The sequence below is a fragment of the Lithobates pipiens genome, unplaced genomic scaffold, assembly GCF_037356315.1.
Source record: "Lithobates pipiens isolate NorthernLeopardFrog02 unplaced genomic scaffold, aLitPip1_a1.2 Scaffold_24, whole genome shotgun sequence".
NCBI lineage: Eukaryota > Metazoa > Chordata > Amphibia > Anura > Ranidae > Lithobates > Lithobates pipiens.
In genome coordinates this window covers 12,836,790-12,855,817 of record NW_027507786.1, presented here as the reverse complement: position 1 = coordinate 12,855,817, position 19,028 = coordinate 12,836,790, and the positions used below count along the sequence as shown (strand labels likewise).

Below are 19,028 nucleotides of genomic sequence, written 5' to 3'. Positions count from 1 at the left end.
AGAGGGGAGGGGGAAAGAGGGAAGGGGGAGAGAGAGGGTGAGAGAGAGGGGGGTGAGAGAGGGAGGGTGAGAGAGGAAGGTTGAGAGAGAGAAGGGAGAGAAAGAGGAGAGGCGTGAGAGAGGGGGGATGAGAGTTATAAAGAGAGTGAGGGGAAAGAGGTGGGAGTAGAGAGGTGTGAGAGAGAGAGAGAGAGAGAGAGGAAGAGGTGAGAAGAGAGAGAGGGGGTGAGATAAAGGGAGATAGAGAGAAAGAGGTGGGAGGAGAAAGGGGGGCTGAGAGAGAGAGAGAGAGGGGGTGGGAGAGAGAGAGGGAAACAGGTGGGAGGAGAGAGAGAGGGGGTGAGAGAGAGGGGGCTCCCCTATCCCCCCATACTACGCCAGGAGATTCTCCCACCCCCCCCCCCCCAAAAAAAAAATTCTACACCTGGCTCTTAGCTTCCCACAGCCCGCTAGCAACTTTTTACTAGCCCTTTGTAGCGAGGCTACCGAGGCACAATCACAGGCTGGGACTCCAACCTGCTCTACCAATTGAGCTGCTTCTGGGATCAGAGGCTGCAGCCACTGCCGCCTCCTGCTTCCGATTTGGTCCCCTGTCACCGAACGGTCAGTCTGTGGCTGCCCCTGGTGTCACCCCTCTGGCAGGTGGAACTCAGGTGTGGTCCACATCCCTGCACCCCCTGTAGCAATGCCACTGCTTCTCTGTAGTGCCTCTAGTGTCCCTTCTGCCTGGGGGCAGATGAACTATGGACTATGGGATGTGTAGTCCATTTTGGAATTTGGGGCTGGATGGTGCTCTGAGTCATTTTTTTTCCCTGTTGATTGTCCCAACCAATCAATGGGCAATTTGGGACTGGGCAATTATTTAAAGTTGGCTGGACATCATTTTAAGGAATTCTTATATAATCCCAAGCAAAACCCATATACAAAAAAAAAAAGTGCCTTCTTGGGTCCTGCTGAGGGAGGCACTTCTTGGAGTTTCCCCGGAGGGGGGTTGCCGACTGGCTTTTCAGCACGGCAATGATGTTAGCCATATGTTTACCATAATCGCTTAGGGCAATTTTCATACCCCATGAGGAAGAAATATAGTATATTTACAATATGTTGGGAAAGGAATTGTACTCAACGGAATGCCTGAAAAGTCCCATCTAAACATAGTAAGGTATATTGGCTAGGTTCATTCTTCGTAGTTCCTCTGTATGTAGGACAAATAGACTCCCTCTCTTGCTTGCTCCCGAGATGGACTATGGGATTTGTAGTGTGTAAAGAGGAGTGCACATTGGTGGCATCTTAATAGCATCATGGGCCCCTGGGCAAAGTAATGCTCTGTCCTCATCATAGTGCTCCATTACATCATGTTCCCCTATCACAGTGCCCATATACATCAGGTGTCCCCATCCCAGTGTCCTTTTACATCAGGTTCCCTATCACAGTTTCCCTCTGCATCAGGATCCCCTATCAGAATGTCCCCTTACATTAGGTTCCCCCATCAAAATGTCCCCATACATCAGGTTCCCCTATCACAGTGTCCCCATAAATCAGGTCCCCCCATCACTTTGTGTCCTTACATGAGGTTCCACCATCAAAGTTTCCCCATATATCAGGTCCCCCCATCAAAATGTCCCCATACATCAGGTTCTTCCATCACTGTGCCTCCTTACATCAGGTTCCCTCATCACAGTGTCCCCATACATCAGGTTCCCCCATCACAGTGCCCCGTAAATCAGGTTCCCCCATCACAATGTCCCCATAAATCAGGTTCCCCCATTAGTGTCCCCATAAATCAGGTTCCTCCTTTACAGTGTCGCCTTACATCAGGTTCCCCCATCACTTTGTCACCTTACATCAGGTTCCCCCATCACTTTGTCACCTTACATCAGGTTCCCCCATCAGTGTCCCCATAAATCAAGTTCCCCCATCACTGTGTTGCCTTACATCAGGTTCCCCCATCACAGTGTCCCCATAAATCAAGTTCCCCCATCACTGTGTTGCCTTACATCAGGTTCCCCATCACAGTGTCCCCATAAATCAGGTTCCCCCATTACAGTGTCCCCATAAATCAGGTTCCCCCATCACTGTGTCCCCATAAATCAGGTTCCCCCATCACAGTGTCCCCATAAATCAGGTTCCCCCATTACAGTGTCCCCATAAATCAGGTTCCCCCATCACTGTGTCCCCATAAATCAGGTTCCCCATCACAGTGTCCCCATAAATCAGGTCCCCCCATGACTGTGTCTCCTTACATCAGGTTCCCCATCACAATGCCCCTTTATATCAGTTGCCCCTGTTCTATCAAAAAGCCGCTACCCATTAGAAAATGCACTCGTCCGCAGTAAGCCTACAGTCTGAAGTCGCCAAGCAGACATCTTTTTACACTTACTGGAGTCTTGCATTTCACACTTTTTTTTACCAGTAAACTGATTTTATATAGTGAAATACAATATTTAGAAATATGTAAAACTGTTTTGATGTTGAATTTTAAAAGCAGCGGTCTTCTGTCAGATTAGCAAACCTGTGAAATCAGCAGGCTTGCCGATGCTTTTAAAATTCAACATCAAAACAGTCACACTGACTTACAAATACGGTATTTTACTATATAAGCTCAGTTCACTGGTAAAACTAATGCAAATGCAAGACTTCAGTGGGTATAAAAAGATGTCTGCTTGCCGCCTTCTGACTGTAGGCTTAGTGCAGACGAGTGCAGGTGTACCAAGATGGCTGTGCTGGAACGTCACTTCCATTACATATTCTGATGGGTAGCGGCTTTCTAACAGTGTCCCATATATCAGTTACCCCATCACTGTGTCAACTTACATCAGGTTCCCCCATCATAGTGTCCCCATAAATCAGGTTCCCCTATCCCTGTGTCTCATTACATCAAGTTCCCCATCACAGTGTCTCCATAAATCAGGTTCCCCATCGCAGTGTCCCCCTACATCAGGTTCCCTATCACAGTGTCCCCTTACATCAGGTATCCCATCACAGTGTCTCCCTAATTCAGGTTCCTCATCACAGTGTTTCCTACATCAGGTTCCCCATCACAGTGTCTCCCTAATTCAGGTTCCCCATCACAGTGTCCCCCTACATCAGGTTCCCCCATCATAGAGTCCCCATAAATCAGGTTCCCCCATCCTTGTGTCTCCTTACATTGGGTTTCCCATCACATTGTTCTCCTACATCAGGTTCCCCATCACAATGTCCCCCTACATCAGGTTCCCCATCACAGTGCCCCCCTACATCAGGTTCCCCCATCACAGTGCCCCCCTACATCAGGTTTCCCCATCACAGTGCCCCCCCTACATCAGGTTCCCCCATCACAGTGCCCCCCCTACATCAGGTTCCCCCATCACAGTGCCCCCCCCAACATCAGGTTCCCCCATCACATTGCCCCCCTACATCAGGTCCCCCCATCAAAGTGTCCCCTTACATCAGGTTCCCCATCAGTGTCCCCATAAATCAGGCTCCCCCATCCCTGTGTCCCCCCTACATCAGGTTCCCCATCATAGTGCCCCCCTACATTAGGTTCCCATCACAGTGTCCCCCTACATCAGGTTCCCCATCACAGTGTCTTCCTAATTCAGGTCCCCCATCACAGTGTCTCCCTACATCAGGTTCCCCATCACAGTGTCCCCCTACATCAGGTTCCCCATCGCAGTGTCCCCCTACATCAGGTTCCCTATCACAGTGTCCCCTTACATCAGGTTCCCCATCACAGTGTCTCCCTAATTCAGGTTCCTCATCACAGTGTTCCCCTACATCAGGTTCCCCATCACAGTGTCTCCCTAATTCAGGTTCCCCATCACAGTGTCCCCCTACATCAGGTTCCCCCATCATAGAGTCCCCATAAATCAGGTTCCCCCATCCTTGTGTCTCCTTACATTGGGTTTCCCATCACATTGTTCTCCTACATCAGGTTCCCCATCACAATGTCCCCCTACATCAGGTTCCCCATCACAGTGCCCCCCTACATCAGGTTCCCCCATCACAGTGCCCCCCTACATCAGGTTTCCCCATCACAGTGCCCCCCCTACATCAGGTTCCCCCATCACAGTGCCCCCCCTACATCAGGTTCCCCCATCACAGTGCCCCCCCAACATCAGGTTCCCCCATCACATTGCCCCCCTACATCAGGTCCCCCCATCAAAGTGTCCCCTTACATCAGGTTCCCCATCAGTGTCCCCATAAATCAGGCTCCCCCATCCCTGTGTCCCCCCTACATCAGGTTCCCCATCATAGTGCCCCCCTACATTAGGTTCCCATCACAGTGTCCCCCTACATCAGGTTCCCCATCACAGTGTCTTCCTAATTCAGGTCCCCCATCACAGTGTCTCCCTACATCAGGTTCCCCATCACAGTGTCCCCCTACATCAGGTTCCCCATCACAGTGTCCCCCTACATCAGGTTCCCCCATCATAGAATCCCCATAAATCAGGTTCCCCCATCCCTGTGTCTCCTTACATTGGGTTTCCCATCACAGTGTCCTCCTACATTAGGTTCCCCATCACAATGTCCCCCTACATCAGGTTCCCCATCACAGTGCCCCCCTACATCAGGTTCCCCCATCACAGTGCCCCCTACATCAGGTTCCCCCATCACAGTGCCCCTACATCAGGTTCCCCCATCACACTGCCCCCCCCCCTACATCAGGTTCCCCCATCAAAGTGTCCCCCTACATCAGGTTCCCCATCAGTGTCCCCATAAATCAGGATCCCCCATTCCTGTGTCCCCCTACATCAGGTTCCCCATCATAGTGTCCCCCTACATCAGGTTCCCATCACAGTGTCCCCCTACATCAGGTTCCCCATCACAGTGTCCCCCTACATCAGGTTCCCCATCACAGTGTCCCCCTGCATCAGGTTCCCCATCACAGTGTCCCCCTACATCAGGTTCCCCATCACAGTGTCCCCTTACATCAGGATCCCCCATCCCTGTGTCCCCATAAATCAGGTTCCCCCATCAGTGTCCCCCTACATCAAGTTTCCCTCACCACTGTGCCACTATTCATCAGGCTCCCCCCATCACAGTGCCCCCTTAATTCAGGTTTTCACGTAACAGTGTCCATCTGACAGGCATGGCATTGCAGTTACTCCTGTTAAAGAAGAGTAGCACGAGCAGCCAAATCGCCAGTGCGCCCCCACAACACTTTTTCTTATTTGGAAAATTCTGTTCGGTGTCACAATTAAATATGCTCACCTTAAATATGTGTTCACCTATCTGGTGGTTAGGGGAACAAAATATTTTTTTCATTTCAGAAAAAAAAAAATGTAGATTTTAAAAATCCTACAAAAAGTTCCACCTTGTTAGGTACATCCTCCCCTACAAATGATGCTATAAGAGGAAACATAAGGTTCCATGCGTTTTCCCGGCAATGCTTTTTTGCCTTGTCACTGCCACCACCTGTGTACTTTTCTCTGTCTCCTTGCAGTGAAAGGTTCGGCACAAACCTAGATTAATCGTCTGATGGAAGAACAGGAAAAAAAAAAAAAAAAAAAGCGCCAACAATCTTGTAAAACCGACTCCTGGGTTCAATTACAACTTTGTCCTGACGTGAAACCTCTGCAGTGCACGAGGAGAATTGACTCCTAACAAAGATTAATATCTTAAGTAAGGACGGAAGCGGGCCGTTCATCACCCGAGCTCCGTCCCGGACTACGTGGTCAATAATGTCCATTAAAAGTGAGTGTTTAGACACTTCTATGAAGATCTTCAGAATAAGTGTCACCTTCCTGGAAAACGGCTCAGCTCAGCGCTGGTTGAACGTATAACTTATCAGGTACAATGTCACTCCTTAGAGGGGATCTAATTCCAAGAACAAAAATAGGATATGTTGCCGCACACCAGCACTTATGCCGTGTACACACGATCGAATTATCCGGCGTACTTAGTCCGGCAAACAATCCGGCGGATAGTCCGGCGGACTTTCTACCAAACGGACTTGGCCACACACGGACACACGGAAAGTCCGGCGTTTGCTAGCGCGATGACGTACAGCACGTACGACGGGACTAGAAAAAGGAAGTTCAATAGCCAGTAGCCAATAGCTTCCTTCTAGTACTTGCTTCTGAGCATGCGTCATTCTTAGTCCGCCGGACTAGCATACTCACGAACGTATTGTCCGCTGAAACCCAAGTCCGGCGGAAAGATTGGACTGCAAAAATACTTTCTAAGTCCGCCGGACTTTACGCTGAGAAAGTCCGCTGAAGCCCACACACGATCATAATTGTCCAGTGAAATGCGTTTCGGCGGACTAAGTACGCCGGACAATTTGATCGTGTGTACGCGGCATTAGATGCGGTGTCTGCATTCATTTTCCTATTTCAGTTTTTTTTTTTTTTCCTTAAATTTTCATCTATGATGCTGCCAATAACCGTTCCTGCCCTGGGGCGACAACGCTTATTTACTAAACTGTATGTATAGAAGAGCAGCATTGTCTTCCTGGCACAGGAAATGTCAAATTTGAAGAAGTCCCGTACTAACTACCTTATATAATTCCCTCAATAGTGAATACATAATAAGTGTGACTAAATTAAAATATAAATAGTGATGAGTGGCTGCAAACAAATAAATTGTGTTCCCATGACATGTCAATTAAACAATGAAAATACATTTGTTGCGCATACACCCCCCCCCCCCCCCAAAAAAAAAAAAAAAAATAGTCATAAAAAAACACCCAAAAAACTGACAATTAAAAAAAAAGACTGCTAACAGTAATTATATGGCAGTAGAAGCTTATCCCAGGTGCAGATGAATGAAACAGAGTACATACAAAAGTAACAATGCTACTTTGTATCTCTCTATCTCCTGTCTGATCAATGTTTATAAATAATGTTACTTTGTATCTCTCTATCTCCTGTCTGATCAATGTTTATAAACAATGTTACTTTGTATCTCTCAATCTCCCATCTGATCAATGTTTATAAACAATGTTACTTTGTATCTCCCTATCTCCCATCTGATCAATGTTTATAAACAATGTTACTTTGTATCTCCCTATCTCCTATCTGATCAATGAGTATAAACAATGTTACTTTGTATCTCTCAATCTCCCATCTGATCAATGTGTATAAACAATGTTACTTTGTATCTCTCTATCTCCTGTCTGATCAATGTTTATAAACAATGTTACTTTGTATCTCCCTATCTCTTGTCTGATCAATGTTTATAAATAATGTTACTTTGTGCCTCTCTATCTCCTGTCTGATAAATGTTAATAAACATGGTTACTTTGTGGGGTTGATTTAATAAAACTGCAGAGTACAAAATCTGGTGAAGCTCTGCATAGGAAAATTAAGATTTGACAAACCCCCCCCCCCCCCCCAAAAAAAAATGGATGTTGATTGGTTTCTATTGGTTTCTATGCAGAGCTTCAGGGCTTCAATTTTAGTAAATCAACCCCTGTATCTCTCTATCTCCCACCTGATCAATGATTATAAACAATGTTACTTTGTATTTCTATATCAACGTTTATAAACAATGTTACTTTGTATTTCTCTATCTCCTGTCTGATTAATGTTCATAAACAATGTTAGTTTGCATTTCTCTATCTCCTTTCTGAACAATGTTTATAAGCATTGTTTCTTTGTATTTCTCTATCTCTTGTCTCATGTTTATAAACAATGTTACTTTGTATCTCTCTATTTACTGTCTGAACAATATTTATAAGCACTGTAGAAGGTTAGAAGGTTTGTTCTTTCACAGCAGAAGTTGACATATCTGCTGTATTTACACATCAAGTCCCAGCTGTTATTTTGAGAGCCAGGAATTGCCGAGAAGTGTGAGAGGGAAGGAAGCGACAGCGGGGCAGAAGGACAGGGTGTCCTATGCACAACCATGATTACATTTTAGACTGTGTGTAGCATATTCAGCGTCCACAAATGGTTAAAGAGGAACTGAGACCTGAAATTTATTTCAATGGTTCCTGCTTCCTAAAAGGTTGAGAAAGGTTGCTCTAGATACTCATACTCGGTCATCTTATACATGTACAGATGGCTTTCTCCAAGTTTGCAGCAGAAATAGGGAACAACTTATAATATAGTGGCAAGTCTATGCTCTTGGTCACAATTAGTGATGGACGAACTTCCGACGGGACGTTTCGCGAACGCGAAACGCGAACGGACACAAACGTTCGCGAAAACGACCGTTCGCCGCGGGCTCCATTGACTTCAATGGGAGGCGAATTTCGCAAACCTTTAGGTCGAATTTGCGGCCACGGGGTAATTATTAGGGGGTAGCACGTAGTCCCACCACCTGGACAATAGCATAATACATGTATGAGGTGAATTTGGGATCGATAACTACAAGCATTTTTTTTTTATTTGGGAAATTGTTCTGACAATTCAGGACTATGGAGCTAATGAAGGCAATGGAGGAGAGGGAAGGTCAGGGACCAGGGTAGGCAAACAAGAGGGTGCAGGAGATACAGAGCACTGACAGCAGCACCGTAATACAGAGCACTGACATCAGCACCGTGACATACAGCGCTGACAGCAGCTCCGTGACATACAGCGCTGACAGCAGCTCCGTGACATACAGCGCTGACAGCAGCTCCGTGACATACAGCGCTGACAGCAGCTCCGTGACATACAGCGCTGACAGCAGCACCGTGACATACAGCGCTGACAGCAGCTCCGTGACATACAGCGCTGACAGCAGCTCCGTGACATACAGCGCTGACAGCAGCTCCGTGACATACAGCACTGACAGCAGCTCCGTGACATACAGCGCTGACAGCAGCTCCGTGACATACAGCGCTGACAGCAGCACCGTGACATACAGCGCTGACAGCAGCTCCGTGACATACAGCGCTGACAGCAGCTCCGTGACATACAGCGCTGACAGCAGCTCCGTGACATACAGCACTGACAGCAGCTCCGTGACATACAGCGCTGACAGCAGCTCCGTGACATACAGCGCTGACAGCAGCACCGTGACATACAGCGCTGACAGCAGCTCCGTGACATACAGCGCTGACAGCAGCTCCGTGACATACAGCGCTGACAGCAGCTCCGTGACATACAGCGCTGACAGCAGCTCCGTGACATACAGCGCTGACAGCAGCTCCGTGACATACAGCACTGACAGCAGCTCCGTGACATACAGCGCTGACAGCAGCTCCGTGACATACAGCGCTGACAGCAGCACCGTGACATACAGCGCTGACAGCAGCTCCGTGACATACAGCGCTGACAGCAGCTCCGTGACATACAGCGCTGACAGCAGCTCCGTGACATACAGCGCTGACAGCAGCTCCGTGACATACAGCGCTGACAGCAGCTCCGTGACATACAGCGCTGACAGCAGCACCGTAAGCAGCCCCAGGAGGAAGTCAGCACAGCACAGGGATGGTGTGATCCCCTCATAATAAGAACCCCCAGGAGGAAGTCAGCACAGCACAGGGATGGTGGGAGCCCCTCATAATAAGAACACCCAGGAGGAAGTCAGCACAGCACAGGGATGGTGGGAACCCCTCATAATAAGCAGCCCCAGTAGAAATATGACACCGCTCAACCTCTTCAAAGAGGAGGGTAGGGGCATATAGTACGGTGTGCTTTTTTGGGTCAGGGAAGTGAGCCAAATGAATTAAGAAGGTCTGTGTGCTTGATTCCAAAAATTGTTTATAGACATATACATGGTCTACTGATCACATGTGTTGAATTCCTCCGAGATCCATGCCTCATTCATTTTTAGAAATGTGAGGTAGTTAACACTGTCGTGAGCTAGGCGAGTACGCTTATCGGTCACAATCCCCCCTGCTGCGCTGAACGTCCTTTCGGACAGGACACTGGATGAGGGGCAAGCCAACAGTTCGATTGCAAATTGGGCAAGCTCTGGCCAGAGGTCAAGCCTGCCCACCCAGTAGTCTAGGGGTTCATCACTCCTCAGAGCGTCCACATCGGCCGTTAACCCAATGTAGTCGGACACCTGACGGTCTAGGCGTTCCCTGATGCTGGATCCGGATGACACCTGTCGATGGGTCGGCTGAAAGAATGACCTCATATCCGAAGTCACCAACACATCTTCAAACCGGCCTCTTCTTGCAGGCGCTGTTGGATTGGTACCCGCAAATCCTTCTCTGGGAGTGGGAATTGCTCCTCTGCCAGCGCACGCAAAAGCAGAATGCAGCATTTCTCGAAGCAAGGCCTGGAAGTGCTGCATTCTGACAGCCCTCTGCGACGGCGGTAACATTTCCGCCATTTTGTGTTTGTACCGGGGATCTAAGTACGTTGCCACCCAGTACTGGTCCTTGACCCTCATGCTTTTTATACGGGGGTCCCTATTAAAACACTGGAGCATGAAGGCCCCCATTTGCACTCAAGCGGAAGGTATGTGGTGGTGGTGGTGTTGTTGGTGGTAGTGTCTTTGGGGGTGCACATAGCAGAGAGTGAAGAAGAGGGTGCAGATCGAGAGGATGAGGAGGGTGCAGAAGAATAAGGCTGAGTGAGCCACTCAACCAAGTCTGGTGCGTCCTTTAAAGTAATTGAACGCACCTTCTGCAACTTCCCACTTTGGCTCAAGGCTGTTGCTCCTGCCCTACCCCTACCACCCCTGCGGAAGGGCCTGCCTCTTCCTCTGCCTGTCATTTTTTAAATCACCCTGTGACAAAACTCTTAGTCCCTATACCGCTGAAGGACTGCTGCAGTATAGGGCAGCGGTCAGCAGTAGTGCACGTCAACCCTATGTATTGTGGACCGATAGCGGTCCTTACAGAACAGCAGACTGTACTGCACTCAGGCCTATGTACCGTAGCACCCTATACCAAGTTACCAGTCCTTATAAAAACTTTTGTGGACCAAGCAGGTTGTGTGTTAGTGTTTAGCAGACTGTGCGTCAGTCCCTATACCGCTGAAGGACTGCTGCAGTATAGGGCAGCGGTCAGCAGTAGTGCACGGCAACCCTATGTATTGTGGACCGATAGCGGTCCTTACAGAACAGCAGACTGTAACGCACTCAGGCCTATGTACCGTAGCACCCTATACCAAGTTACCAGTCCTTATAAGAACTTTTGTGGACCAAGCAGGTTGTGTGTTAGTGATTAGCAGACTGTACGTCAGTCCCTATACCAATGAAGGACTGCTGCAGTATAGGGCAGCGGTCAGCAGTAGTGCACGGCAACCCTATGTATTGTGGACCGATAGCGGTCCTTACAGAACAGCAGACTGTACTGCACTCAGGCCTATGTACCGTAGCACCCTATACCAAGTTACCAGTCCTTATAAGAACTTTTGTGGACCAAGCAGGTTGTGTATTAGTGTTTAGCAGACTGTGCGTCAGTCCCTATACCGCTGAAGGACTGCTGCAGTATAGGGCAGCGGTCAGCAGTAGTGCACGGCAACCCTATGTATTGTGGACCGATAGCAGTCCTTACAGAACAGCAGACTGTACTGCACTCAGGCCTATGTACCGTAGCACCCTATACCAAGTTACCAGTCCTTATAAGAACTTTTGTGGACCAAGCAGGTTGTGTGTTAGTGTTTAGCAGACTGTGCGTCAGTCCCTATACCGCTGAAGGACTGCTGCAGTATAGGGCAGCGGTCAGCAGTAGTGCACGTCAACCCTATGTATTGTGGACCGATAGCGGTCCTTACAGAACAGCAGACTGTAACGCACTCAGGCCTATGTACCGTAGCACCCTATACCAAGTTACCAGTCCTTATAAGAACTTTTGTGGACCAAGCAGGTTGTGTATTAGTGTTTAGCAGACTGTGCGTCAGTCCCTATACCGCTGAAGGACTGCTGCAGTATAGGGCAGCGGTCAGCAGTAGTGCACGGCAACCCTATGTATTGTGGACCGATAGCGGTCCTTACAGAACAGCAGACTGTACCGCACCCAAGCCTATGTACCGTAGCACCCTAGACAGACCAAGTTACCAGTCCTGATAAAGAGCTTTGTGGAACAAGTGAGTTGTGAATGATTAGCAGACTGCAGCAGAAGGGCAGCAGTCAAGTATAATATTCTTTCTATATTTGGAAGAAAGAATATTATACGTGTACAAGCCTATTACCGTACCACTGATACCAGTCCTGAAAAGAACCTTTGTGGAACTAATAGTAACAGCAAGTCTTTAAAATTATCCTCACTGCCTGACACACTGCTTCCTGCCTGTCCCTATACAAATTGGCAAAAAAGAGTAGGCTGGAACGATTAGCTGGAACAGCTCTTTTGTGGACCTGATAGTAACAGCTAATGATGATGATGATGATGATGATGAAGAAAGACTAATCTGGCTGAGCTGTCCCTAAAATAGCAGCATACAGCGCTCTGTCCCTTTATCTAAACTGACAAAAGAAACTCAGGCTGCTGACCTAACACCTATACCAGTCCTGAAAAGAACTTTTGTGTACCAAATAGCTAGCGTTTTCTCTGTCCCTACTCCACACAGGATCCTTTCCCTACAGTGACAGAAGAAAGAATGTAAAATGGCCACCGGATCGGGTGTATTTATAGGTTAGGGGGAATGTCCAAGTGTCCATGAGCTGTCATGTCTCAATTGGTTGTCCTGTAACACATGATAAACGTGTCACGAAAGGTTAAAGTTCTTGTATACATTAAACACGTAAGTCCGCCGGGGCGAACGACGGAAAAAGGCGTTCGAACCCGCGGACGGCGAAAGTCGGAAATTCGCCGCGAAACGACCGCCGGGCGAAACGTTCGTCCATCACTAGTCACAATAGTTAATACTTTGAAAGAATGGATAATCCCGCCTCCTTTCTATAAAAGGGTGGGCTCACAGCAGCCATATTGTCAATGTGTGTTGAATAGTTCTGCATAAAGAGCCTTGTCTTTCCTTTTTCCTGCCTTGCCTTTCCTGTGCCTTGTTTTGCCTTTCCCATGCCTTGCCTTTCCCATTCCTTGCCTTTCCCATGCCTTGCCTTTCCCATGCCTTGCCTTGCCTTTTGTAATGCCTTGCTTTTCCCTTGCCTTGCCTTTCCTATGACTTGCCTTTCCCATCCCTTGTCTTGCCTTTCCCATGCCTTGCCTTTCCCATGCCTTGCCTTTCCTATGCCTTGCCTTTCCCGTTCCTTGCCTTTCCCGTTCCTTGTCTTGCCTTTTGTAATGCCTTGCTTTTCCCTTGCCTTGCCTTGCCTTGCCTTTCCTATGACTTGCCTTGCCTTTCCCATCCCTTGTCTTGCTTTTCCCATGCCTTGCTTTCCCCATGCCTTACCTTTCCTATGCCTTGTTTTGTTTTTCTAATGCCTTGCCTTGCCTTTCCTTTGACTTGCCTTGCCTTTCCCATGCCTTTTCTTGCCTTTTCCATGCCTTGCCCATGCATTGCCTTTCCCATGCCTTACCTTTCCTATGCCTTGTTTTGCTTTTCTTATGTCCTGCCTTTCTAATGCCTTGCCTTGCCTTGCCTTGCCTTTCCGATGACTTGCCTTTCCCATGACTTGTCGTGCCTTTCCCATGACTTGCTGTGCCTTTCCCATGACTTGCCTTGCCTTTTCCATACCTTGCCTTTCCCATGCCTTGGCTTGCCTTTCCCATGTCTTGCCTTGCCTTTCCTATACCTTGCCTTGCCTTTCCTATACCTTGCCTTGCCTTTCCCATACCTTACCTTTCTTATGCCTTGGCTTGCCTTTCCGATGCCTTGGCTTGCCTTTCCCATGCCTTGTCTTGCCTTTCCCATACCTTGCTATTCCATACCATGTCTTGCTTTTCTCATACCTTACCCATGTCTTTAACAATTAGCCCTACAAATACCCAGAACTGAAAGCAAAATCCATCTCTCCATAGACTTTAAAGGGTCTGCCGCAAAGTTCACTAATTTTTAAGCAAGATTCATGAAAATGTTCACAAACCAATCCCAGACAGATTTGCCCATCTCTAATATTTGGCAAAGGAGCAGAGGTGCCCTCTAAGAATAAGCCTCTTACGGTGTAAAATGTAAAGTCTACAATGAATTCTAGGGCTTCCCACTCAATTATAGCAAAATCAAAACATTTTAGACAATTTCAGTTCCAGCTATAAATCTGTGAAGCGGCTCACCTCGGCAGACAAAGCAGCACTTGTTCTCTGGAAGGATCCGATCATCTTCGGTGCAGTTAAGCGGCGGACAGGGCTCCGCTACCTTTTGCAAAGCTCCATTCTGTAGGCAAATAATGACATTATTTGTATTAAAAGAGCTGCCGGTGGAAGATTGCGACAAGCGGGAAAAGGTCACGCAGTTTCTAATCAACGTTCTGCTATTCATTTCCAGAGTAGACCCTAACTGGCAGAACAAATCACAGCAGAAAAGGTGAAAATGATCTTTTATTTGCATCCCGAAACTTTTATATGCATGGAATATAATTTGCACACAATGAGAGCTGCAGAAAAACAGCATCGCAGCCGGGAGGAAGAGAGGGGGGGGGGGGGGACGGCTCTGGAAAAGTGTCAAATATGGCCATGTGCAAGAGGCCTGTACTGCCTAACCTGCACTGTAAAACTGCTAATATAAAAGCTTGTTTAATGGGCATTAAAAAAACGCCACTTTTAATGGCATTTGACTTCTTTTTTTTTTTTTTTTTTATAAACACCTCTTCATGTTATCCTACTTGGTCTTACACGCATACATTTACAGACATGAAAAAAAAAAAAAAGAGCCAGCACATTCAGGAGAGGAGCATTTTCCCGGCAAAAAAAATGAAAGCTCAATCTTTTCAATGGCCAGAATAAAATAATATAATATTGCGGCCAATTAAATGAATGAACGCCGCAGTGCTGGACACACCTAAACAGACCTTAATGTGCCTAAGCGCCTGCCAGGAGAAAGGGCTGGGCAAGCATCCAGTGTGCATGAGGCCTAAACCAGTAGTTACAATATGACATAATAATGACAAAATAATAATAACATTTTTTATATATATATATATATATATATATATATATATATATACACATACACACACACACAATATATATATATATATACACACATACATACATACATATATATACAGGGCCAGATTAATGTAGGGGCTATTGGAGCTGCAGCTCTAAGCCCCTACCTTAATATAGGCCCAGCATTGTTGTATTGACTGCACTGCCATGGTCCTACTGATGCCGTCCACTGCAAAAAACCCAGCCCCAAATGCATTTTGAAAAAAATAAAATAAAATATGAAATTGTAAAACAATTATTAAAAAATTGAAAAAAAAAAAACTGTCCACTGCCCTACTGACTCCATCCACTGCCCTCCACTCCCCCCTCCCCCCCCCCCAACAAAAAAAGCATTGTGGGGAAAAAAAAGTAAACTTGTAAAAAAATGTAATAAAAAAAACAAAAATAAGAATGTAAACAATACAAGATTGCAATAAATAATGAAAAAAAAAATGTTTAAAAAAGTATATAATTTGGGCTCATTCACAGTGGCTTTCTTGCACATACAGTGTGAATGAGCAGTTTTGTTTAAAATGTTTGCATTTAATCTTATTTATTAACCATAAAAACAGCCCTCCAAAATCCTCAGGACCAGGCCCATGTTGCTCTTAATATGGCCCTGTGTGTATATATATATATATATATATATATATATATATATATATATATATATATATATATACAGTATATATAAAATTGAATATTCTGTTTAGCCAGTCTTGTGATCCAAGGACCTCTGATACACTGTATACAATTAGGGTGATACCATTTTCCTTATTAAGGTTCAAGAATACAGATGGTGTCACCTCCCTTCCCTCCGGGCTGTTGATTGGACAATGCGGAAAATTAAATGCACATGGGCAAGGTTTGGTTTTTAATTGTTTTTATTGGCAACAGCTTTGCCTGGGTTTTCATTAATGTTGAATTTTTAGGAATTAAACAGAATGAAATATGTCATGACATCATGAGAGGTAGCTCCACCCTACGAGTCTCGCCACATCTGACATCATCGGGGACAAGGACGTCGTCAGGGGCGGGGGTTTTTTTCTGTCCACATGCCCACTGGGGAGATTCACCCTTTTTTATTTATGCGGATGACCATTTTGATTGGTATAGAAAGTAATGGAAGATACAATATTTTTGAAGAAAAGGGAGAAAAGGAAAGGAAGGGAAATCTATAAATGGGGGAGCCGGTTCTGATGACAGTGAAAGAAATGTAGAAAGGAAGAGAAGACAACAGCACTGGACTGATCGATGGAGATTGTGCGTGACAGGAGAGAAAAGCCAACATGTTTCGAGGACTCAGAACTCCTTTCCCAGGTCTTAAAATGCAGACAGTGACTGAAGAAAAAAAAAAAATAAGGTGAACTGGAAAAAAAAAATTGGAGGTAATAATTTTTCCAAGTAGAAGCATATAAACTGTGACGATTACAGGTCCCCGTTTAGGCAGCACCTGTCCAGCAACCCGTACCAACCAGAGCTCCAGGTTTCATCTAAATTTTTATCTTCAATCACTGCTGAAATTTTAAGTCCTGATGAAGGGGAGGTTCTGAGGCCCTGAAACACGTTGTTTTTTTTTGTTCTCTTGTCAAGTGCAATAAAAAAAAGTCTACTAGTGCCGTAGTGCCCTCATCCTTGCTACATATCTGCTCTGAGGACCCCCTGAGGATACCCCTAAATCCCAAGTCCTACCCTTCTTCAATTTTCTAGCCCAGCATTCTACTGACAAATGTACTGTTGATGTCTGAGGTGTGTGTGTGATAGTGCTGGACCAACAAAAGTGAGGCTTGGTTCTGCTGGATACACAAAGGAGTGCATCTTCCTTCAAAGGAGCTGATCCGTAATAAAGGTATATTATAGATGGACCTTTTTTTGGTCCCAGGCTGCTACATTTCAGATCATGACAAAAAGAGTGCTCAGCAGATGATACACTCTGGGGTGGTCGTTGAGGAGCACCTAGTACAAACATATCAATATGATTAATATGATTTTTAAAATGTTCATTGTTAAATAAAGTCAATGCGTTTCGGGTTTAAAGGCCCCCCTTCATTAGGGCTTGAGCAGTAGATGTTATTAGAATCATAATGAGATGCAATATGAAACCTATGTCAGACCTTAATGGCTGTCACAGGCGGGGGGGGGGGGGTCCGGCTCAGAGACCAGTAACTATAGCAGTAGAGAGGCTCTTACCAACCAGCAGGATGAGTATACAAGCAGGTCACCCTGACCGATAAAACGGGCTCATCTGAACCTGTGAAGTCTAAGCGCTGATGGTGGAGATGGGTTTTGCTGAGTGTTAGCAGCAGTTCCTGGTCCTCAGGATCGCCCCACCAGGAGGTGAGCAAGCTGAAGTCCAGTAGCAGATATATTGGGTAGGGATCAAGCAGAAGCGTGATCATTAACCACTTTCAGCCCCGGACCATTTTGCTGCCTTAAGACCAGACCACTTTTTGTGATTCGGCACTGCGTCGCTTTAACTGACAATTGCGCGGTTGTGCGGCGTGCCTCCCAAACAAAATTGACGTCCTTTTTTTCCCACAACCAGAGCTTTCTTTTGGTGGTATTTGATCACCCCTGCGGTTTTTATTTTTTGCTCTATAAACAAAAAAAGAGCGTCAATTTTGAAAAAAAAACGCATTATTTTTTACTTTTTGCTATAATAAATATCCCCCAAAAATATATAAAAACATTTTTTTTTCCTCAGTTTAGGCCAATATGTATTCTTCTACATATTTTTGGTAAAAAAAAAAATCGCAGTAAGCAATTATTGATTAGTTTGCGCAAAATTTATAGCGTTTACAAAATAGGGGATAGTATTATTTGATTAATTAATATATATATATTTTTACTAGTAATGGCGGCGATCAGCAATTTTTATTGTGACTGTGACATTATGGCGGACACATCGGACATTTTTGACACATTTTTGGGACCACTGCAATTTATACAGCAATCAGTGCTATACAAATGCACCGATTCCTGTATAAATGACACTGGCAGTGAAAGGGTTAACCAGGGGGTGGCAGTGTAGGGGTTTAGTGTGTCCTAGGGGCATGCTACTAACTGTGGGGGGAGGGGGGGCGTGGCTGTGTGTTAGTGAACACTGATCTCTGCTCCAATCACAGGGAGCAGAGATCAGCGTCACTTGTTGCTAGGCAGAACGGGGAGATGCCGTTTCCTTCCGCATCTCCCCGTTCAGCCTCTCGTGAGACGATCGTGGGTATCCCCCCCCCCGTGGCGATCGAGTCCGCGGGACCCGCGACCGGACTCACGGGAGGTCCCGACCGGCAGCGCGCACGTGATGGCAGGGTGGCAATTTCAAATGGACGTACCTGTACGCCAGTTTGTCTGCCCGTGTCATTCTGCCCCACGTACATCGGCGTGCGGGGAGCGGTTAAGTGAGCCAAAGGTCCATAACAAGTGAATTTTGGGTAGGGATCAACTAGAAGTGTAGTCGAGGAAAAAGCCGAAAAGTCGGTAATGAGCGGTAGCAAAAATATGGACGACAGCAGGAGAAACAAGAGCGAGATATTGGCTGGAGAGAGCACAATAATCTGACAAACAGGAATTGCAAAGACGTAACCTAAATAGGAAAGGGTCCAACGTTCAAGAGAAACAAAGGTTCGACTAAGGCTATTGCCGAAACGCGTCAAGTTTGTTTTACTGTCACTCTGATGTACCAATAAACGACACTTCAAGGATTAAAGTGTTGCCGACTCTTCTTACAACAGAAATAAGGTTCAAGGCAAGATTATTGAAGGAATTACCAGGGAGCTGTCCAGCATCCCAGGTGGCTCAGCCAGAAGAGACACCGCCAGACACAGCAGAGGTTGCACGGTCCTGACAACAACACTATGACCTGCCAGCAGAACTTTTGTACTAGAAGCTCCTCAATTCTCACCCCAGGACTTACTCTTGGTGAAAACTGAAGAGAAGAACTCAGAAAACTAGGATTGATGGGTGATCGCCCGGCCACCACATCCCAACGTTATAAAGAGAAGAAGATTCCATGTCTAGTTGGGATACAAAAAAAATAAAAAAATCACTGATGTTGTATATCCCATAAAAGGATTACAACAAAGTCAGATGCTGAATTGAATTTGTGCTTCTTACAACCTGCTAACAACGCGTCCTACTAGACGGCCCAACCAAGGAACGCGCCACAAACCAGCAC

The 19,028-nt window shown here is 46.3% G+C and overlaps 1 protein-coding gene across 1 annotated transcript in view; it reads right to left on the bottom strand.

Moving 5' to 3' along the window:
- The window catches only part of NELL1 (neural EGFL like 1), a 1,213,537-nt gene that overhangs the window by 716,783 nt on the left and 477,726 nt on the right, over positions 1-19,028 (bottom strand). The window contains exon 11 of the mRNA XM_077453437.1: positions 13,982-14,081. Coding sequence (XP_077309563.1) covers positions 13,982-14,081 — 100 coding nt within the window. The remainder of the gene's footprint in view (positions 1-13,981; positions 14,082-19,028) is intronic.